The sequence below is a fragment of the Pituophis catenifer genome, unplaced genomic scaffold (assembly GCF_029215685.1).
Source record: "Pituophis catenifer annectens isolate HBS135680 unplaced genomic scaffold, rPitCat1.0.hap2 SCAF_17, whole genome shotgun sequence".
NCBI lineage: Eukaryota > Metazoa > Chordata > Lepidosauria > Squamata > Colubridae > Pituophis > Pituophis catenifer.
The window spans coordinates 12705914-12730016 of record NW_027256897.1 but is presented as its reverse complement, the minus strand read 5'-3'; the positions used below and the strand labels follow the sequence as shown (position 1 = coordinate 12730016).

Sequence of the window (24103 nt, the reverse complement as noted above, 5' to 3'; positions counted from 1 at the left end):
CTGAACCCCCTAAGACCAGCCCTCCCGCTGTGACCCATGGAACCCCAAACCCCTACCTATCATGTCCAGGATGCTCTGGTGGTTTGAAACGATGACACAGGGACCTTCGATCTCGAAGTGCTCCAGACCCTTCACTTCAAACCTCAGGCCGTAGGCGTACTTGAAGGTGCGAACCACGTTTTTAATGAGCCTAAAAAAAAAAAAAAAAAGGCAAAAGTGAGGGATGAGACAACTGGCCTTTCCAGAGAGGTGAAGTCAAAGATGGCCCGAAGCCAGGATGGATAAAAATCAATGATTTTTTTAAAAAAAATAAAAAAAACCCAGATTTTTTTTATTTAAATCGGGTTTTTTGATTTTTATCGAATTTATTTTAATAAAAAACTTTTGGGGTAAAAATCAAAAGATAGTTTTCTATTTAAGATACATAAATAATTTAGTTTATTCAGCATGAAATGGAGCTTAGTTATGTAGCACGAGGCTGTATATTCTGCAACACTGGGACTATAGGTGAGTCAACAGCGGGTCAAAGGAGTAGCAGAGATGACAGTTGCTCTTTAAAAATTAGGATTCAAATCGAGTTGATTTAAATCAAGCCTTTTTACTAGGGATTTAAATCATGATTTAAATTGTGATTTAAATCAGCTCGATTTAAATCAAATCCACCCTGCCCGAAGCTGTTCCTCAACAAAAACCACATTTTCCCCCCAATTCTCTTCCCATTTGCCTGCATACAATATTTTCTTCGCACATTAAACCCGAAATTCTGGCTACTTAAAAATGGTGAAACCTCTTTTTGGTGAGGTATTAAAGAGGGCTAGGAACTGCCTGACTTTTCCTGCTTTCAGCCCCCCAGCTGGAAAAACAGGTTTCTCTCTTTTCCGCCCTTCCAGTCACCTCCATCAACGGCTTTCTGGATGAGGCAAGAAGGTAAAATATCCATGAAAATGACTCAGGTATTTCAGCCAAGACTATGGCTGGGCAAAGTCCTTCAGTGTCACTCTTGTCTTGACATCACAGCTGCCTGCATCCCTTTGCTGCCTCTCTCTCCCTCCCTCCCTCTTTCCCTCCCTCTCCCTCCTTCCCTCCTCCTCCTCCCTCCCTCTCTCCCCCTCGAACCTAAAACACATGAAGAATGTTTGCAGGAATTGGGAATGTCTATTCAGGGGTCAGCAACCTGCAGCTCTGGAGCCGCATGCGGCTCTTTGGGCCCTCTGCTGTGGCTCCCTGTCAGGTGATCCCACCATTGGCTGGCCCTCCCCGCCTAGTCACTCCTCGCCTGGCCTGAGAAGGAAAGCGTGATGGTGGGGGATGGAGAAGCGACCAGGGCAGAGACAGCGAGATACAGAGAGAGTGGGAGGGGGGGGGAGAGATACAGAGAGAGAGGGAGAGGGGGGAAAGAGAGGGAGGGGAGACAGAGATATGTTAAAAGAATTTTGTGGTTCCCGGTGTTTTTTAACAACTGGTTCTCTGCCCTAATGACCGGCTGGGTAGGCGTGGCTAGGGGTTGGTCATGTGACTGATGGAAGTGAGTGACATCGAGTTGGCCACACCCACCCAGGTTTTGTGGCTCCCGGTGTTTTATTTTCTGTGGGAAAGGGGTCCAAATGGCTCTTTTGAGTATTTAAAGTTGCAGACCCCTGGTCTAGTTTGATGAAAAGAAGGACTAGGGGTGACATGATAGCAATATTCCAATATCTCAGGGGCTGCCACAAAGAAGAAGAGGGGGGGGGATTTCAACCTAATTTCCAAAGCACCTGAGGGTAGGACAAGAAGTAACAGATGGAAACTTATCAAGGAGAGAAGAAAGCAACCTAGAACTAAGGAAAAAAATTCCGGACAGTGGGAACATTTAATTAGTGGAACGGCTTGCCTCTAGAAGTTGTACGTGCTCCAACACTGGAGGTCTTTAAGAAGACCCTAGACAACCATTTGTCTGAAATGGGACAGAATCTCCTGCCATGGACAGGGGATTGAATTAGAAGATCTCCAAGATCCTTTCCAATCTTATCCTGTTTCTCCGAAAATAAGACCCAACCGGAAAATAAGCCCTAGCATGATTTTTCGAATGCTCGTAATATAAGCTCTACCCCCAAAATAAGCCCCAGTTAAGATCGTCAACCAGACAGAAGTGTTTAGTTACTGTATTTCCCCCAAAATAAGACCTAACCGGAAAATAAGCCGTCATGCGTCTTTTGGAGCAAAAATTAAAATAAGACACAGTTTTATTTTTGGGGGAAACATGGTATTATTCTGTGTTATTATCTGCAGCTCAGGACAATGGGAATCACGGGATCTTGGAGGTCATCTAGACTACTACCAACCCAAGAAGATCATCCTGGACAAAGGGCTGCCCAACTTTCACCTCTCCTGGGCTGGATGAAGAGGCAGATGGAGATGGGGGAGGGGTGGCCCTTTCAAATCCCCAAGTTAGTGATGCCAACCGATGCTCCCACCTGCAGATCTCTGATGGATCTGCCTGCATGGGAATTAAGACCAGAATAGGGCAGCTAGAATTGGCAAGGGAAAAATGTATCTTGGTTAAATTTTATAGAAGGGTAAGAGGCAAAGGGCGCCTTCTGAGCCTTTTACACTTATAAAAAGACAGCAAGCCCAGTAACAGAGATGGAAGGAACCTTGGAGGTCATCTAGTCCAACCCCCTGCTCACGCAAGAGACCTGTACTAGGGATTCGAACCACTGAACTGCCAACTTTTCTGATCAACAAGCTCACTTCAGACTGAAACTTCCACTCCTGGTTTGTAAAAACCCAAACTTCCTAGAGAAACTACCACACCTAGAATTCCCAGCCATTGCCCACATGAGTAGGAACTGTAGTCCCAGCACTGTCTGGCATTGCTACAAACCACCAAGAGCTGTTAATTAGTCCTTGACTTATGATTATAATTGTGACCGGAATTTCCACTCTTAAATCACTATAATTGTAAGTCAAGACACATTCAATTTTAGGACAAATTTCATGGTAAGCAAATCACGAAGTTCTTAAAGAAATCCAGCTTCCCCCAAACGGTGTTTTTTTGCCAGAACTTGGCCAAAAAAAGATCACAAAATGTGATCAGGTGACTGCAGGATGTTGAAACCTGTCATAAACAGGAGCCAGCTGCCAAGTGCTCAAATTGTAATCACACCAGTGTGGCGTGATGTGAAAGTTGTAAGTGTAACTACAGGTTGTTAGGTTCTTTTCTTAGCACTGTTGTAACTTTGAACCTTTGTTCAGTGAAAGGGGAATCATTGCCAAACTACAAGTCCCAGTTTAGATACAGATACAGATTAACAGAGTTGGGAGGCACCAGGGTGGATTTGATTTAAATCGAGTTGATTTAAATCACAATTTAAATCATGATTTAAATCCCTAGTAAAAAGGCTTGATTTAAATCAACTCGATTTAAATCATAATTTTTAAAGAGCAACTGTCATCTCTGCTACTCCTTTGACCCGCTGTTGACTCACCGATAGTCCCAGTGTTGCAGAATATACAGCCTCGTGCTACATAACTAAGCTCCATTTCATGCTGAATAAACTAAATTATTTATGTATCTTAAATAGAAAACTATCTTACGATAGATTTTTACCCCAAAAGTTTTTTATTAAAATAAATTCGATAAAAATAAAAAAAATCCGATTTAAATAAAAAAAATCCGATTTAAATTTTAAAAAATCTGATTTTTTTGATTTTTTTTTAAAAAAATCATTGATTTTTATCCACCCTGGGAGGGACCTTGTAGGTCATCTAGTCCAACCCCCTCCCAAGCAGGAGACCCTACACCATTTCTGACCGATGGCAGTCCAGTCTCTTCTTGAAAGCCTCCAGTGATGAAGCTCCTACAACTTCTGAAGGCAACTTTTGTTCCACTGTTGGATTGTTCTCAGTATCAGAAAATTCCTCCTTATTTCCAGGTTGAATCTCTTGTTGATCAGTTCCCATGCATTATTCCTTGTCTGGCCTTCGGGTGCTTTGGAAAATAGCTCAACCCCCTCCTCCCTGTGACAGCCCCTCAAATATTGGAAGATGCTATCCTGTCTCCCCTGGTCCTTTTCTTCACTAGACTAGCCATGCCCGGTTCCTGCAACTGTTCTTCATATTTATTTCTTTTATTTATTTTTCATATTTGTATACCGCCCTACTCCCGAAGGACTCAGGGCGGTGAACAGCCATAATAAATACAAATACATATAGAAGTTAAAAACTATTAACAAACAGATTAAGTAATTTAGGCTCAAAGATTAAAAAACATCCAAATTTATCTAAAGAGGTTTAAAACCCAATTTAAAAGACAGTTTAAAAGCCAATTAAAAAGGGAGAGTTAGGCCAGACCAGCTTGTTGGAATAGAAATGTTTTCAGGGCTCGGCGGAATATGCGTAAGTCTTGGATGTTTCGTAACTCCGGGGGAAGCCCGTTCCAGATGGTAGGTGCCCCCACAGAAAAGGCTCTCCCCCTGGGGGCCATCAGTCGACATTGTTTGGCCGACGGCACCCTGAGGAGTCCCTCTCTATGGGAGCGAACTGGTCGGTGAGAGGCTATTGGTGGCAGGAGGCGGTCTCGTAAGTACCCTGGTCCTGAGCCATGGAGCACTCTAAAGATAGTAACCAAAACCTTGAAGCGCACCCGGAAGACCACTGGGAGCCAGTGCAGCTCGCGCAGGAGGGGGGTTACATGAGAGCGCCACATTGCTCCCATTACCACCCGCGCGGCCGCATTCTGGACCAGTTGGAGCCTTCGGGTGCTTCTCAAGGGGAGCCCCATGTAGAGAGCATTACAATAATCCAGGCGTGAGGTGACAAGGGCGTGAGTGACCGTGCGTAACGAGTCCCGATCCAGAAAGGGATGCAACTGGCGAATCAGGCGAACCTGATAAAAAGTCAGGTTTTGATGCTCTCTCAAAATAAATGAACTTCCAAACTGACACATATGTTTTAGTCTCCCTAATTATCCTGGTTGCTCTTCTCTGCACTTTTTCTAGAGTCTCAACCTCTTTTTTATAGTGTGGTGACCAAAACTGGATGCAGTTTTCTAGCTTGCCTTGCTATCAGCTGCAGGACTTCAACAGCTCCTGAGATGAAGGCAGGTGGGGTAAGGAAGGTTGAAAGAGCTGGTCGGGGCGAAATAGAAGGAGGAGCCATGTTGCTATCCCAGAAGATGGAAAGCGCACTGGCTGCCCAAGGGAGGGGGAGGGGCAGATGGCACACCACCCTGAGAATCTGGATCTGATTGGCTCTCTGCAGCTGCTCCATCTTCATGCAAATGGGGGCAGAGTCCACTTCCAACGTATGGAGCAGAAAGAGCGGTGAGTAACCCTTAGGCCAGACATCAAGGCCAGAGGTCCAACCCATCTCTGGGATAAATGGCTAAGACTTTTTCAGAGTCAGCAGAAGAGAAATAAGGATGGAAAGAGCAGCTTTGCAAATCTCTTTAGCTCAAGAGCCCAAATGCACTAATCCAGGGTGGATAAAAATGGATGAATTAAAAAAAAATGGTTTTTAAAAATTTAAATCAGATTTTTTTTATTTTTATCAAATTTATTTTAATAAAATGCTTTTGGAGTAAAAAATCTATCTAAAGAATAGAATAGAACAGAATTCTTTATTGGCCAAGTGTGATTGGACACACAAGGAATTTGTCTTTGGTGCATATGCTCTCAGTGTACATAAAAAGAAAAAATAATATGTACGAAGTATTCATCAAGAATCATAAGATACAACACTTAGTGATAGTGTTGTATGGGATAGTAATAAGCAATCAAATCATACTAGGAAACAATAAAACAATATAAATTGTAAAGATACAAGCAACATGGTTATAGCCATAAGTGGGAAGAGATGAGTACTAGGAAGGATGAGAAGATTAATAGTAATGGTAATGCAGATTTAGTGAATAGTTTGATAGTGTTGAGGGAATTAGTTGTTTAGCAGAGTGATGGCATTCGGGGGAAAACTGTTCTTGTGTCTAGTTGTTCTGGTGTGCAGTGCTCTATAGTCTCGTTTTGAGGGTAGGAGTTGAAACCGTTTATGTCCAGGATGCGAGGGGTCTGTAGATATTTTCACAGCCCTCTTTTTGACTCGTGCAGTATCCAGGTCCTCCATGGAAGGCAGGTTGGTAGCCATGGTTTTTTCTGCAGTTCTAATTATCCACTGAAGTCTGTGTCTGTCTTGTTGGGTTGCAGAGCCAAACCAGACAGTTATAGAAGTGCAGATGACAGTTTTTAACAGTTTTTAGTTTTCTTAAATAGAAAACTAAAGATAGTTTTCTATTTAAGATACATTAATAATTGACTTTATTCAGCATTTGAAATGGAGTTTAGTTATGTAGCAAGAGGAAGCTGTATATCTGCAATATTGGGACTGTCAGTGAGTCAACAGCAGATGAGAGGAAGAGCTGCTGCGGGACAGAGACGACAATTGCTCTTTAAAAATTATGATTTAAATCGAGTTGATTTAAATCAAGCCTTTTTACTAGTGATATAAATCGTGATTTAAATTGTGATTTAAATCGAGTTGATTTAAATCAAATCCACCCTGCACTAAGCTAAGGCCTCACTTTTCTGCCAGTGAGGAAAAAGGCATTTTGCAGAACCCTCTGCAGAGTGATGCAGCCTGCTTGAGGGACTCTGCGCTAAGATGTCGTTTCAAAGGACTTTTTGTTCTCTGTTTTCTGGTTCACATGACTTCAGAAAAGAAACTGAACTGTAGATGGTCCCACAAATGTCGATCGCTACTGTCAGGACGGCCTCCTTTCATTACCCAAGAAAGAAAACCCCCGACTCCATTTTCATAGAGAAAGGTAACTTTTACTGGATAAGAACTGAATGCAGTCAAAGAAAAGCAAGTTCTGAAGCAAAGGCGAGACTGCCTTCTACCGCATAGCTCCCAGCGACCGGTAAGATCCCACAGAGTTGGTCTCCTCCAGGTCCCGTCAGCTAAACAATGCCAGCTGATGGGCCCGCAGAGGAGGGCCTTCTCTGTGGCTGCCCCAGCTCTCTGGAACCAGTTACCTCCTGAGGTCCGGACGACCCCCACCCTATTGGCCTTCTGAAAAGCGGTGAAGACCTGGCTTTTCCGGCAGGCCTGGGGCCGTTGATCTTGCTCTTGCGATCTGGCGAGATCCCGCCATGAATGGTGTGAATGGGTTTTAATGTTTTTAATTTTTAACTGTTTTTGTAATGATTTTTTAAATGTATTGTGAGCTGCCCTGAGTCCCCGGAGAAAGGCGGCATATAAATTGAACTAAATAAATAAATTAAATAAATAAATAAATAAATAAATAAATAATAAAAAGGAGGTTTTTAGATATTACAGTGGGATTAACAATGGAAAAAACAGAAAGGGCGGAAAGAGACAAAGAAGGAAAGAAGGGTGGAATAGAAAGAACACAAAAAAACTTAAATGATTACACTGGGATTAACAATGAAAAGATAAAAAAGGATGGAAAACAACAGGAAATGTAGGGCAAAATAGAAGAGTCCAGGTCTGTGAAATACAGAATGATTACATTGGGATAAACAGTGGGGCGATAAGAAAAGGAGAAAAGAGATGGGAAACAATGGGAAATTTAGGGCAAAATAGGAGAGTTCAAGATTTTAAAGCACAAAAGAAAAAAAGGGGGGAAAGCAAAAATAAAAATGGGAAGGGTGAAAAAGAAATGAAAGAGAAATATGCTGTATATATTTAGAACTGAAATATGAACTGTAGTGAGAAATAAATGGGAAATCATATGATTGCAAAAATGAAATGAATAATAATTGGAATATTTTTATTTGTATCTTTGAAATTTAGATAATGACATTTTTTTTTAGAAATATGAATAAGTTTAAACTGTAACAATTGAAATACCTTTAACGGTATATGATGGTGAAAGTAGAAAGGATTAAGTTGTGGCTTTGAGTAATATATGGGGAAAGCTTTAGGATTAGAGGATAACAGCTAGAACTGTTATGTTTTGAAATTTAATTAGGGAAACTGTAATGATTGAAATATTTTTAATTGTATATTGTGATGAAAGCAGAAATGACTAAGTTGTGGTTTCGAGGAACATAAGGGGAAAATTATTTGGTTTTTTATCATGTAAACATAATTAATTGATTTGTAAGAAATTGGATTGTATGGAAATAATTGGAATATTCATGTTCATATTGATTAATATACAAAGGAAAAAAGAGATAGTTATATAACTAACTGATTTATATTAAAATGTTGGATCTGTATTATCAAAGGAAATGTATGTTATAAAATAAGTGGTTTTATTATTTCTATAAGAATTGAACAATTGTAACACAACATAATTAATTTGAGGATTGATATAAAAATAGATAACAATGGGAAGGGGTATAATATAGAATAGAAGGAAAAAACTGAATTTGGTTAAGATTAGAGATGAGAATGAAGGGTAATATTGGTTCTTAAAAAAATAGATGCAAAATAAATATGGCAAAAAGGAAATATAGAAATTGTAAATTTAAGTAAAATGACTAAACACTGTCTAAATTTGTGAATCGGCCAAATACTCTGTTCAAAGAAAATATATTGTATGTGTGTATGTGTGTCTAAAAAATAAAAAAACTTTTTAAAAAAGTTGATCACTACAGTGGAAAGAAGAGCCAGCAAGGAAATTGATTTTTTGTAATTCCTCTCCGGATAAAGAGAGGACCTGGGATCACCCATAAGTGCTCCGGACAGCTGCTCCTTATGAGGAGACCATAAGCAATACTCTCCAATTGGTTCAGAGTTCTGGGAGACAAAACAAGAGTCCCCTTTTTACTCAAAACAAGGTCAGCGCCTTCAAAGGGATGCAAATGGGTTTACATATTTCCTTTTCTAAAAAGAAATGTAATCCTTCCCATGGGAACATGCTTTTGTTTTGAATTCTTTTTTTAAAAAATCTGATAGGATTTAACTATGAAGCTTGGACATAAGAGGGAACCAGAAGGAACTAAAGTGTACAATTAAAGGGGAAGGGCACTTAATTTGATTTACTAAAACAGAATTAAGCAAATTATTTTTTAACACTGAATTATGTTTTTGAGCAAAGGACTCAGAAGTTAATTTTAAGAGTGTCTGTTCTAGACAACTGTGTTTAAAAAATATTATGGAAGAGGAACAAGTTTTACCGGACCAGATTGAGACTCATCTGACAGTGGATTTAAAAATGAAAGACTACAAGAGATGGAAAAAGATGATGCACTTAGAAAGAAGCCAGCTGATGTCTTAATAATTAAAGGGGATTAAAAAGAATTTGCAAACCAGGAGAATGACCTAGATTCAGGGGGAGGGCCTTCTCTGTGGGGGCACCTACCCTCTGGAATCAGCTGCCCCCTGAGATAAGGAGAATCCAAGACCTCGGTGCCTTCTGCCGTGCCCTTAAAACTCTCTTTTTTCAGTAAATTGGGCTGGCTTAACATATTTTTTTAACATATTTTTAATTTTTAATAGATTTGTTATCTTAAATTGGAGCCAAATTAATATATATCCTTTTAATTGTTTTTAATGTTTGTATTGTATGTTTTTATCTGGCTGTACACCGCCCTGAGACCCTCGGGAGGAAGTGCGGTATATAAATTCGAGATAAAATAAAATAAAATAAATAAATTTCCCTATAATGGATTTACAAAAGAAGCTTGCTAAAACTCTGTAGAAAGTTAGCACCCACCCCTCCTAGAAGAATGAAATATTTTAGGAAATATTAAAAAGGCAGAATATTTTATTTCCCCTAAAAGAGAAATAGAAATCTTAAGGGAGACAGAAACTCAAAGCTTCACCTCCTTGCTCCCAGCAGATATTTGGTGCCCATTAAGAAGGACAAGGTGAGTCAGTGGCTAAAATACTGAGCTTGTCAATCGAAAGGTCGGCAAATCGGCAGTTCGAATCCCTAGTGCCATGTAACGGGGTGAGCTCCCATTTACTTGTCCCAGCTTCAGCCAATCTAGCAGTTCAAAACAATGTAAAAAACACAAGTAAAAATACAGGGACCACCTTTGGTGGGAAGGTAACAGCGTTTCGTGTGCCTTTGACATTGAGTCATGCTGGCCACATGACCACGGAGACATCTTCGGACAGCGCTGGCTCTTTGGCATTGAAACGGAGATGAGCACTGCTCCCTAGAGTTGGGAACGACTAGCACATATGTGCAAGGGGAACCTTTACCTAAGAAGGACAGCCTCTCTACAAGACAAAAGACCTTCAACTCCAGGGTGATGGGATTAAGACATGAGCCTCCAAGACATAATAGGATTATCAAGCAGCAGGGCTCATTGCATTGCAAAATCACCTGGGGACATTGCATCACCCTCCAGGCTTCAATCAAACTTGATTCAGACAAACATGACCCCACATGGCCCCATGGGAGTCTGACAGCAACCCATAGAATACATGTCCTTGCCACAGGAACAGGAAGCTCAAGGGCAAGGCCCAAGAGAGAGTATAAATAACCCTCACTCACCACTCCATGTGGTCAGCTGCCCAGGACCTCAAACCCACGTGGTCCTGTCCATCAATAATCCATCTTTCCAATCACCTCCCATGTTTCCAGTGTCTTTCTTCCCACTTGGAACTGAACCAGATGGTTATATTTCTTCCAACAGCTCTGAAGAATTTTCTGCACTTTCTATTTTTCTATTCTTTTAATTTTTTATACTTCGAATTAGCTTTTATCATTGTAATTTTTAATAAAATTACTTTTAAAAAATTCCTGAGTTAAAAAAAAAAAAAAAACAAGCTGCCAAGTCACAAAGGCCCAAAAGGCTTAATTCACCTTTGGGCGTTGCCAACTGCTTTGGGAAGCAGTTTGCACCTAGTCAGCCCCAAGATGACTGTGCCTAGGTCCCAATTCCCTCTTGTCTGGAGCATCTTCAAATGGGGCCCCTCACAAAAGCAGGAGGAACAACTATCCACCAATGCCTAAAAAAACAATAATAATTCAGAGCCCTAAATGCTAGGCCAGGAGTCAGCAACCTGTGGCTCTGGAGTCGCATGCGGCTCTTTCACCCCTCTGCTGCGGCTCCCTGTCACTCAAAATATGCGTCACAACCGCCAATGTGCGACACCCGCCGGCACGTAATTTATTGAGCTTTTCAATCCCCAGTAGGCCAACCACGGATAAATCCAAGAAAAGAAAAGTTTCAGAAGAAAACAGAATGTTTAATTCAACTACATCTGCTAGTTTTGTGGCCATTTAGGAAATAGTCAGTCATGGGAAGGGTTTTGTGGCTCCCGGTGTTTTCTTTTCTGTGGGAAATGGGTTCAAATGGCTCTTTGAGAGTTTAAGGTTGCAGACTCCTGATCTAGACCAACGTTTCTCAACCAAGACAATTTAAGAGGGGTGGAACCAGGGGTAAAATCCATTTTTTTTTTACTACCAGTTCTGTGGGTGTGGCTTGGTGGGCGTGGCGTGGTGTGGTGTGGCTTGGTGGGCATGGCAGGGGAAGGATACTGCAAAATCTCCATTCCCACCCAACTCTGGGTCCAGCTTGAGGTGGTATTTGCTGGTTCTCCGAACTGCTCAAAATTTCCGCTACCGGTTCTCCAGAACCTGTCGGAACCTGCTGGATTTCACCCCTGGGTGGAACTTCAACTCCCAGGGTGCTAGGTGGGGTATTCTGGGAGTTGAAGTCCACCTATCATAAAGGTGCTGAAGCTGAGAAACAATTAGACCACAGTTCCCCAACCTTTCTGGCTTTGCGGACTGGCGGGGAGGGGAAGGGAGAGGATGGTTCCACATGGGCAACGAGGAAACACGTGTGTGCACACAGCTCCATTTGTGCAACAGGCAGGCACGCCACTCGTGCAAATGGAGCATATGCTTGCCCATCATTTCCGCAGCCCAGTTCCGAATGGCTCAAGGCACAGTAGTGGGCTGTGGCGCATGGGTTGGGGACTCCTGTGTTAGACAGTATCAGCAACTGAGGGGGTCCTTGGTGCTCTCTGAGCTTGGCTTTCTTGCAGGTGTTTCATTACCCAAATTAGGTAACATCATCAGTGCTGATGTTATCTAGTTTGGATAATGGAAATGTCTGCAAAAAAACCCAAGCAAGCTCAGAGAGCACCAAGGACCCCCTTATGTCAATTCAATTCAAATCTTTGTCAGTGCACAACATACGTACAATGAGATTGGTTGAACTCCCTCAGTGCATCCCCCCCAAACCAGGGGTGAAATGCTCCCAGTTCGGACCGGATCACCCAATCTGGTAGCGATGGTGGCGCGTAGTTCAGAGAATAGGTAGCAAAAATCCCTGCACCCCCCCCACCATGCCCAGCTGAGCCGCATGATCATCAGAGGCTTTCTTATTTTTATTTTTAAAAGCATTTTTTCTACAATCTCTTCCGACGAAAAAATGCTTTTAAAAGTAAAAGAAAAAAAAGCCTCTGATGATCACCCAGCTCAGCTGGGATCATCAGAGGCTTCTAAAAGCATTTTTTCCTGCAACCTCTTGGCCAAAGAGGTGGTTAAAAAAATGCTTTGAAAAGTCTCTGACGATCTCAGCTGAGTTGCCTGATCGGCAGAGGCTTTTCAAAGCATTAGAAAAAATTCTTTGAAAAGTTTAAAAAAAAAAAAAGTTGGCCACGCCCACCTAGTCACATTACCCCCGCCACCACCAAGCCACGCCCACAGAACCGGTTGTAACAAATTTTACATTTCACCCCTGCCCCCAACACAATACAACTCACAGTGAAGACAGAAAATCCCTAACCCAATAAATCATATTGGTCTTATTGCAACAGTGTGAACATGTTACACGCTGTGCCAGCATTCAGGAGTCTGACAGCCCACGGATAAAAACTGTTCTTCAGCCTGTTTGTGCGGCTGGCTATGCTTCTAGGCTTCTATGCCAACCCTGAGCTACAAATATTCTCCTTTATTAATATCAGCAACTGCCTGGAAATTGTTTTGGGACAAAATTTACCAAGCCCTTTTCCGAAAGAGCAAAGCCGAAGGACTTTGCATTGGCGAAAATTGCTTCAGGTTGAAATAACAAAAGAGGGAGGTCATTGCCATTCCTGTCCCACCCCCTTCCCAATTCCAGAGCAAATACACAGCTATTTTTACCAGGCAAAGGATGAAGTATTGCATTCACACTAAAAGGTTCAGTGCTGTCAGGCTGCCCCATTACAATCCAACTAAGTGGGATATCTAAGTCTTCCTTCTGTGACGATCTCTCTTTGCTCACAAAACGTTTCCGGAGTTTTACAGCCAAGGAAAAGACGAAAACCAGTCTATCAGGATTGTGGGGCGTTTGCCTCTGTGCCTTACAATCTCAGCAGAGGAGAACAAAATACCCTCCAAAGCCTTAAGAACAATAACATCAATGCAAGGAGTGGCAGTTTTCATTAAGCGGATTATGACAAGGAAGCTTAGAAACAACTCGCAACTCTAAACACTTAGACCAGAAATTGTTCTGCCCCAGCTCTGGATTCCCGAGGTTATTGACACACACCAACGGTCCTTATCAAATTTATTAAGTAGCAAGAATAAACCAAAGTCCGGCAAAGGTTGGCAACCAGCCCAGAAAGCAAGATACGATAAGACTTTTCCAAAAATGCTCTGATGATAATTACAAGTTGTTTCCAGCAAGAAACTTACTAACAGCGTGTGACTTAAATAGGCTAAGGGAATGGCCAAGTAGCCTCAAGCCTTACTCTCGAGGAGACCTCCTCCTCCTGAGTAGCCACTCCTGCCTTTTGGCAGCCCTGCGCGCTCGAGCATTGAGGAGAGGCTCCTCCACTTCGCTCTCTCCACTTGAAGGAGCCTCTGGAGGTTCTGAAGGCCCAGGCTGAGTCTCTGCCTCTGGCACCACATCCTCTTCAGCCTCCTCGCTGTCCGACGCGAGCGCTGGCTGCACAGGCTGCTGACGTGACACCACACCAGCCTCATCATCATCAGGATCAGCCACGATCCGCGCAGGCCTCTGGCGGGCCACAACAGAAATACCAAATGCATAGGTTGTCCCAAAAGTGCTTTTTTCAAGAAGCAACTGGACTTTTTTGTCTTTCTTTGAAGACGTTTTGCTTCTCATCCAAGACGCTTCTTCAGTTCTGACTGAATCTTCTACCTACATCCCAAAATACACAAGTGAGACTGTCCCATTGTCTCTATTCAGTTCCGTTCTTCTGACAATGACTAGCCTCAGCCTTATGCTAACAGCACTCCCAGCTACCTACAAGATACCACCTAAGGCAGTGTTTCTCAACCTTGGCCTCTGGACGATGTGTGAACTTCAACTCCCAGAATTCCCAGAATGTGTGGACTTCAACTCCCAGCTCTGCTGGCTGGGGAATTCTGGGAGTTGAAGTCCACACATCGTCCAGCAGCCAAGGTTGAGAAACACTGACCTAAGGGGTCCTAAGGAAACTGAACCCCGCGAGGCAATCTCCCCAACAACCCCATTTTAGTTCCCAAGGATGTTGAATAGCTGTATATCAACATCCCACACAAGCATAGATTTCAAACTATCAGGAACATCATCAGTGATGTCAACACCGCATCCACTGGCATCAAACTGTGCAAAGTACAGACCCAAAATTAGTTCAGCTTTGGGCAGTTACATGTATCGACAAGTCAACGGCATAACCATGGGCACATGGATGGCTCAACATGCCAACACCTTCTTGGCTGAACCTGGAACGATGCTTTCTCAACTCTTATCCTCAGAATTCCTCCCAAGGGATTCCCTCATGAGATTTTCCCCATCTGGACCCACGGAAAGGAATTCCATCAGGACAGTAGTGAAATGTAAAATTTGCTACTACCGGTTCTGTGGGCATGGCTAGATGGAGGGGGGAGGGTAATGTGACTGGGTGGGCGTGGCCAATTTTTTTTTTTACTTTTAAAACCATTTTTTCTACAACCTCTTCGGCGAAGAGGTTCTTAAAAAATGCTTTCAAAAGGCTCTGACGATCCCAGCTGAGTTGCCTGATCATCAGAGGCTTTTTTTTACTTTTAAAAGCATTTTTTCGGCAGAAGAGGTTGTAGAAAGAATGCTTTTAAAAGTAAAAAAAAAAAAAAACCTCTGATGATTTCACCCTGCTTTGGGGGGGATAAATCAACTCCCTCTTTCCTGCAACAGCCCCTCAAATACTGCTATCATGTCCCCCGTTAATCTTTCTCTTTGTTTTTGATTCTGGACGGGGGTTGCACTTCCCCAGATTGAACTTGGGGGGATGGGAGGTTTCCTCTTAGACTGCTCAAGGAGCAAGTGGCAGCCATGGCTGGGGGAAGGGCTTTGCACAGGGGTTGGACTAGAAGGTCTCTAGGATCCCCTTGCACAGATTCTCCTAGTGCACCAATGATGCTCTTTCCTGGACTGGCAGCCCTTGCTCATGGTCACTCACACCTTGGTCACCTCCAGGGGTGAAATGCTTGGAAGCCTGCTACCGGTTCGCTTCGCATGTGCAGTGCATGCCAAACATGTGCTTTGTGCGCAGGCGTACCGCAGGCGCTACCGCGCAGCACTGAAAAAGGAGGATTAAGAAGCCTTTTGGTAAGTAGAATAGCGCAGGGGGCGAACAGCTGTGCCGCACCATTCAGATTCACTAGAAAGCAGGATCTCCTGTTTTCTAGCGAATATAAATAGCGTGACACAGCTGATCGTTGGAAATACCAGTTGGGACAAACCTGTAGCATTTTTTTTACTACCGGTTCGGGTGAACCAGTCCAAACCGGTAGCATTTCACCCCTGGTTACCTCCCTATTTGAAGTAGTGGAACATGCTCCACATGGGGCTGCCTTTGAAGACCACCCTGTGAAGAGCACTGCACACAGCAATGGCAGCCCCCTAGGTTTACACAAGTAAAAGTTTTGTTGTACAAGCTGCATTGGTTTCCAGGTTCTTCCTAAATGCAAGTCAGAGTACTAGTTACACCTTTAAAGCCTGATTAGACCCAGATCATCAGTGGGACCTCCTTTCCCCAAGGACTTCTACCCTTCCTACCAGGTCAGACGCTGTGGGCGCGCTCCAGGGCCTTCCCTTAAATATTGATGGGAGCTAGGAAGCATGTGTTTTCCAAGGCAGTACCTGCCTCAGTCCTGGTTGCAAGCTGTTTACTCTGCAGCCCAAAGTGTGCCAGGCCTCCTCGACTCTCCTTGCTTTCCATCAAGCTTGCTTTTTGTAATTACACATTTTTAAAAAATTGATTTGGTGCGACGCCTTTGTGGTTTTTAATATTCTAATGCAATTAGTTCTATGGGTTTAATATGCTTTTAACTTTTGATTGGGAGCCGCCCAGAGTTGATTAGAAAATGGGCGGCCATATAACTCACTTTCAACAAATTATGAAATAAAAACACTGGCAGCGCATAGCTCAAGCCAGGTGTTATTTCATAAGCTGCAGCCTATATTGGACAGCCATTCTGCACTTTTTCAGACACTGCATAGCAAAGGCCATACCTGCAAGCCAACAACCACCCAGCCTGATGCTGAATCTCACAAGGAGCAATAAAGTTAATGTGAGAATCTTTCTTTCACAGCTACACCAAGGCCAGGGGCCAGCAAGTACACCCCCAGGATTACCCACATTGTCACATGCTCTTCCTCTAATGGGACCCACCTACGCCATCATCTGTTAGCAATGTCCCTCTGGATTCTGTGTGGGGCAAACAGGGCACATTCACAAGCCTTGAGGATAGCCATAGCCCTTGGACTTATACACCGCTTCACAGTGCTTTGCAGCCCTCTCTAAGCGGTGTACAGAGTCAGCCTCTTGCCCCCAACAATCTGGGTCCTCATTTTAACCCACCTCGGAAGGATGGAAGGCTGAGTCAGCTTGAAGCTGGTGAGATTTGAACTGCCAAATTGCAGCTAGCCGTCAGCTGAAGTAGCACTCTAATTACTGTGCCACCTCAGCTCCCTCTTCGCTCCTCCTGCCTCTCTTCGCTGCATCTGGGGGCACTGGTTGGGGCTTACTTCTGAGAGCAGCCAGCTGGCTTTTCCTTAGATTCTGCAAAGGGTGCAGAAAGGACAGCGTCGACATCAATCTTGCCTGCGAGGTTTATTAATTCAATTTATTATTTATTAATTCAATTCGTATGCCGCCCCTCTCCGAAGACTCGAGGTTGCCTTATGGCCAAGAGCTACAGACTAACAAGAGTTCACACTTCTGGTCAGCTCTCCCAAGGCTGTTGGCGCATTGTGGGGAGCGAGAAGCTGAGTCCAGGGACCTTTGGTTCATGAATTACGTTTTGATGCCATCTGAGCTTCCCATAACATTTAAATTCACACAGTGCGGCAAGCCATAAACCAGGCTTTATAAATCCCAGTCACATTAAAGGTAAAGGTGAAGGTTCCCCTCACACACATGTGCTAGTCTCGTTCCCGGCTCTAGGGGGCGGTGCTCATCTCCATTTCAAAGCCGAGGAGCCAGCGCTGTCTGAAAACGTTTCCGTGGTCATGTGGCCGGCATGACTCAACGCCAAAGGCGCACAGAACGCTGTTCCCTTCCCACCAAAGGTGGTCCCTATTTCTCTACTTGCATTTTTTTTACGTGCTTTCGAACTGCTAGGTTGGCAGAAGGAACGGGAGCTCACCCCGTTACACGGCGCTAGGGATTCGAACCGCTGAACTACCGACCTTTCGATCGACAAACTCAGCGTCTTATCCACTGAGCCACCACCGAAACCCAACGAACTGCATTCGTTGGTGGCGCAGCAGACTAATAGCCTGTTATTAACATTCAGCTGTCTGCAATTACAGCTAGTTCGAATCTCGCCAGGCTCAAGGTTGACTCAGCCTTCCATCCTTTCTAAGGTAGGTGAAATGAGGACCCAGTTTGTGGGGGCAATAAGCTGACTTTGTATAAATATACAAAAGGATGAAGGCTATTGCTTAACGCATTGTAAGCCGCCCTGAGTCTCCGGAGAAGGGCGGCATATAAATCAAATTAAATAAATAAATAAATAAACCTCCAGCCTAATTTCCAAAGACATCATTTTTTTAAAAGAGCACTTGAATGGCATTTTCAAAAGAACCTATATTTCAATAACTCCACCCTTCTCAAAGATCTTTCCCACAGCCTGCCACGAGCAAAACAGGAAGGCTCCTGCAACAGGACGGAGATGTTTTTCCTCCCTGTGGAAACAGACTCTTCTTTTGACACAGCAAACTTTCCAATCTGGATTGGGTAACTTGCTGTTTGAAGCCCTGGCCTCCTTGGTTGTCTTCCAGCAAGTTTTCAGAGCATGTACAGCTCCATAATCAAAACACGGTTTATCCGAGGGGAGGACACAACCTTTTGGGTTGGCTCATTCATGTCACAATCAGCCAGACATGTTGAAAGAAGGCAACTGCAATCTGTGCAGTTCAGAGAACTCCCAAATCCCACTCCTGGCTGGCCATGCCCACCCTGCCCCTCCCCTCCCAGGAGTCCCCACACAGCCCATTTTGGATGCATGTAAGTGCAGGGAACGCACGGAGGCTCGGGGAGGGCAAAAACCAGGCTTACCGGAAGTTCAGGAAGGCCGGAAACAGGCTCATTTCCGGCCTCCAAAGGGCCTCCGGAACCTGGGGAGGCCGTTTTTGCCTTACTGGAGGCTCAAGGAAAGACCCTGGAGCCCGGGGAGGGCAAAAACGCCACCCCCACCCCCCATGATGCAGGAGGCTGACTAAGCCATGCCCACACCCACCCAGCAACTGGGCAGAGAACCCCTTGCTAAAAATTTTGGAGCTGACCTCTGGAGGCAACCACTTCCCCCCAAAGGACAGGGACTTTTTCAGGAGCTGAAAGGGAGAAAAAGTCTCCAAAGCTTAAAATATCTATTTCCCTCGTAAATAAACATGGCAGGAAAAGATCCAGGTTTTTTTTTTTAACTGCATCTACCCCACGGGGATGTGGAGAGAGACCTTGGCCCATAGAATTGCCAAGAGTCAGACACGACTGAATGGATAACATCATCATCTCCTCAAGGGACTCTGGGAAAGTCAGTAAATGGAGGCTGATGGGTTGAGCTTGTCCCCATGTCCTGGGGGAAGAGCGTTCGAGGTGAGACAAGAAGTCCCTCCTGAAAAAACAGGTGCTCTTCAGCTGCTAGTCTAGTAAAGAGAAGGACCAGGGGAGACAGGATAGCATCTTCCAATATTTGAAGGGTTGCCACAGAGAGGAGGAAGTCAAACTATTTTCCAAAGCACCCGAAGGCCAGACAAGGAATAATGGATGGAAACAAGGGGAGAAATTTTCTGACGGTGAGAACAATCAACCAACAGAAAAAAAAATTGCCTTCAGAAGTTGTGGGAGCTTCATCTCTGGAGGCTTTCAAGAAGAAACTGGATGGCCATCTGTCAGAAATGGTGTGGGGCAGGGGTGTACAACTCAAGGCCTTGGTGGTGCAGCAGACTAAAGCACTGTTAAGTAGCACCAGGTGCCTGCAATTACTGCAAGTTCAAATCTCACCAGGCTCAAGGTTGACTCAGCCTTCCATCCTTCCGAGGTAGGTAAAATGAGGACCCGGATTGTGGGGGCAATAAGATGACTTTGTATAAAAAAGAACACCACTTAAGGGGCCCCCGAAAGCCCTACTAAGCAGGTATATACAAAAGTATGAAGGCTAATCCTTAACGCATTGTAAGCCGCCCTGAGTCTCCGGAGAAGGGCGGCATATAAATCAAGAAAGAAAGAAAGAAAGAAAGAAAGAAAGAAAGAAAGAAAGAAAGAAAGAAGGAAGGAAGGAAGGAAGGAAGGAAGGAAGGAAGGAAGGAAGGAAGGAAGGAAGGAAGGAAAGAAAGAAAGAAAGAAAGAAAGAAAGAAAGAAAGAAAGAAAGAAAGAAAGAAAGAAAGAAAGAAAGAAAGAAAGAAGGAAGGAAGGAAGGCTCAGGAGCCGGATCCAGCCCGCAGGGTGCTTAGGTCTGGCCTACGGGGCCATCCTGGAAACAGCGAAGTACCAGCCTGCATGCCTCTGCCAACAAAAACAGAGCTTGTGGGGGCTGTGTGCAGCCTTCCCAGGCTCCGTTTTCCCTGGCAGAGGGTTGCAGGAGGCTGTTGCAACTGAAAATGGAGTTTGGGAGCCCGTTTTCACTGGCAGAGCCCTCGGGCCTCCACAGGCACCCCTGACATGAGTGACGTCGAGCTGGCCACACCCACCCTTCCCCCATCCCTCCAAGGTCAAACACAACCCTGATGCAGCCCTCAATGAAATCGAGTCTGACACCCCTGGTGTAGGATCTCCTGCTTGGGCGGGGGTTGGACTAGATGACCTACAAGGTCCCTTCCAACTCTGTTAATCTCCTCGTATTGGATCCCGGGACACAGAAGCAGCCACAAAGATAGTCAACCAACAGTCTAACTTTTGTGATGTTAGAAGAAGGGGGTGGGGGAAAGGGAGCAACATAGATTTCCTGTCTCTGCTTGTTGCCCTGACTTAAAGGCATTCCAGGAATTGCATATCTACTAAAGATTTATACACCCAACCATCAAGTAGTGGGAAGGTGGTGGAGGAGGAGGTGTAGACTGGCACAGAGAAGCCATAAAGGACTTTTGTCCCGGTTTATGCCACACCTTTCAAGAGGTTCGGCAGCAAACAGTGTCACCTTGCCCAGAGGACAAGTGCCTTACGGGTAGCTAAACCTTGGGAGGAGCCTGGTAGCCCCTTTTCCAACTAAGAGATTTAATTGAAAACCTGCTTGTTTGCAGCAACACTTAGTTGCTTTCCTTGGCCTTAAATAAGTGCAACATAAAGTCTCTGGACTTTCTTTCCATCTTGATCCATCTGCTTTTTCAGAGTAAGGTCTTTGGCCCAGAGTTAGCTGTGGCCTTGAGTTTGCCACCCCCCAAAAAAGGCACAAATACCCTGTTTCCCCGAAAATAAGACTCAACTGGAAAATAAGCCCTAGCATGATTTTTCAGGATTCTCATAATATAAGCCCTACCCCAGGGGTGAAATGTAAAATTTGTTCTGTGGGCGTGGCTTGGTGGAGGGGGCTAATGTGCCTGGGTGGGCGTGGCCAACTTTTTTTTTAAAAAAAAAACTTTTCAAAGCATTTTTTCTGCAAATGCAAAAAAATGCTTTGAAAAGGCTCTGAGGATCAGGCAACACAGCTGGGATCATCAGAGCCTTTTCAAAGCATTTTTTAAACCACCTCTTCCCCGGAAGAGGTTGCAGGAAAAAAATGCTTTAAAAGTCTCTCTGATGATCCCAGCTGAGTTGCCTGATCGTCAGAGAGACTTATAAAGCATTTTTTTACTTTTAAAAGCATTTTTTTGGCAGAAGTAGTTGTAGAAAAAATGCTTTTAAAAGTAAAAAAAAAGCCTCTGATGATCGTGCAGCTCAGTTGGGCATGGTGGGGGGGGGGGTGTGTGCACAGAGATTTTTGTTACCGGTTCTCCGAACCACCTGCCGCCATCGCTACTGGATCAGGAGATCCGGTCCAAACCGGGAGCATTTTACCCCTGCCCTAACCCCAAAATAAGCCCCAGTTAACATTGTCAGCCAGATGGATGCATTTAGTACCGTATTTCTCCCAAAATAAGACCCAACTGGAAAACAAGCCCTAAAGGTCTTTTCGAGCAAAAATTAATATAAGACCCAGTCTTATTTTTCGAGCAAAAATTAATATAAAACCCAGTCGTGTTTTTTGGGGAAACACAGTATTTGGGATGTTTATTAAAGTGAGTGATGAGCAGGAGAATTCCCTATCTTTTTTTCTCTCCCTCTTCCAGATTGGATATAAAATAAGGAAAGGGAATCTGCTTTTAAGGGTCTTTCCCGGAAGGGAATTTCAGGGAAATTATCATGGCTGGAAGTTCTTGCACTTAACAGTATTTAATCTTACCAATTGCATCATTTAGCAATCATTTGAAGTTACAACAGCGCTGAGGGAAAAAAATCTTTAAGACCAATGACTGCATTTATTACCTTTGCAGTGTCTCTCGGTCACATGATTACTGTTACATTCAGTATCTGTTGCCTTTGCCTGACTTTTCTTTTTCCCAGAGCAAAGCAGAGCAGAGCAGAGACATTGGAGAGGAAGGGATTACAAAAGAGTAAGCAAGCACATCAGAAGGAATATGTCCGCTGTTTGCAGAGCACACTCAAGGCTGCAGATGTACTCTCCTGTAATCTGTCCCTCTTTAATGAATGTAAATACCCTCTTGCTAATTATTCCAGGGTTGATAAGAGCATTCCCAAGGGCAAGGGAGTGGGGTGAAATGGCAGCACTGTTACAAGGTGTCCCACTTAACAATCACTTCATTTAATTAGAGAGCGCCAAACCCAGTTGTGGCTGCTAAATGAGAACTATCTAGAGCCTTGGTGGTGCAGCAGACTAAAATACTGTTAAGTAACACCAGCTGCCTGCAATTACTGCAAGTTCAAATCTTACCAGGCTCAAGGTTGACTCAGCCTTCCATCCTTCCGAGGTAGATAAAATGAGGACCTGGTTTGTGGGGGCAATAAGCTGACTTTGTATAAAAAAGAACACCGCTTGGGGGCCCCCGAAAGCCCTACTAAGCAGGTATATACAAAAGTATGAAGGCTATTGCTTCACGCATTGTAAACCGCCCTGAGTCTCCGGAGAAGGGCGGCATATAAATCAAACCAATAAATAAATAAATAAATAAACATGATGGCAAGGCAGATTCGTCTTTCATTCACAGTAATCTACTTCAAGCTTCTCCAATATCATCCTCAAGAGGTGGATTTGATTTATATGCCGCCCTTCTCCGGAGACTCAGGGCGGCTTACAATGTGCTAAGCAATAGCCTTCATACTTTTGTATATTTTATATAAAGTCAGCTTATTGCCCCCACAAACTGGGTCCTCAATTTACCTACCTTAGAAAGGATGGAAAGCTGAGTCAACCTTGAGCCTGGGGAGATTCGAACTTGCAGTAATTGCAGGCAGCTAAATGTTAATAACAGGCTATTAGTCTGCTGCGCCACCAGCTTTAGAATTCCTTTCCTTGAGGAACCCCAGAGCAAGCTGCTTAGCTCATTCTTTCCATCGCAAAAAGAAACTACAGCCCAACCTACCAAAAACATAACTGTAAAAGACAGGCTAGAAAGAAAAATTAAACTATGCAAGAAAATGGTAAGAGAACACCTTGTCTGATCTTGATGAACATAAGTCACTGGGACCCGATGGATTACATCACAGGGTTCTAAAGGAGCTGGCAGATGTCATCTCAAAACCACTGTACCACATCTTTCAAAAATCCTGCAGCACCAGGGAACTACCAGAGGACTGGAAAAGAGCTGATGTGGTTCCCATCCTGAGTCTCCAGAGAAGGGCGGCATATAAATCGAACCAATAAATAAATAAAAAAAATAATAAGAAAAAAAAAAACAGACCCAGGAAATTACAGACCAATCAGCCTAACATCCCTAACCAGGGTGGATAAAAATCAATGACTTTTTTTAAAAAATCAAAAAAATCGGATTTTTTTTTATTTAAATCGGATTTTTTTTTTATTTAAATCGGATTTTTTTATTTAAATAGATTTTTTTGATTTTTATCGAATTTATTTTAATAAAAAACTTTTGGGGTAAAAATCTATCGTAAGATAGTTTTCTATTTAAGATACATCAATAATTTAGTTTATTCAGCATGAAATGGAGCTGAGTTATGTAGCAGGAGGCTGTATATTCTGCAACACTGGGACTATCGGTGAGTCAACAGTGGGTCAAAGGAGTAGCAGAGATGACAGTTGCTCTTTAAAAATTATGATTTAAATCGAGTTGATTTAAATCAAATCTTTTTACTAGCGATTTAAATCATGATTTAAATCGACTCGATTTAAATCAAATCCACCCTGTCCCTAACCAATCCCAACCTAGACCAATCCCTAACAACTGGGAAGATACTGGAAAAAATAATTTAAAATACAGATCTGAGAACATCTAGAAACAAATAAAGCTATAACTAGAAGCCAGCAAGGGTTTGTTAAAAACAGATCATGCCAAACCAATCATTTCATTCTTTGACAAAGTGATTAAATTAGTAGACCAGCGAAATACTGTGGACATAATATACTTGGACTTCAACAAGGCATTCAACGAAGTAGACCACAACCTACTTCTTGGTAAGCTAGAAAAAAGTGGCATAGATAGCATCACCACCAGACAATAAGTCAGTAACTGGCTGACAAACCATAAATGAGTAGTCCTTAATGGTACTACA

At 43.5% G+C, this 24103-nt stretch overlaps 1 protein-coding gene across 1 annotated transcript in view; it reads right to left on the bottom strand.

Moving 5' to 3' along the window:
* The window catches only part of AGPAT2 (1-acylglycerol-3-phosphate O-acyltransferase 2), a 52434-nt gene that overhangs the window by 21186 nt on the left and 7145 nt on the right, over nucleotides 1-24103 (bottom strand). Inside the window, exon 2 of the mRNA XM_070955632.1 lies at nucleotides 57-190. Within this exon, the coding sequence (XP_070811733.1) occupies nucleotides 57-190 (134 nt within the window). The remainder of the gene's footprint in view (nucleotides 1-56; nucleotides 191-24103) is intronic.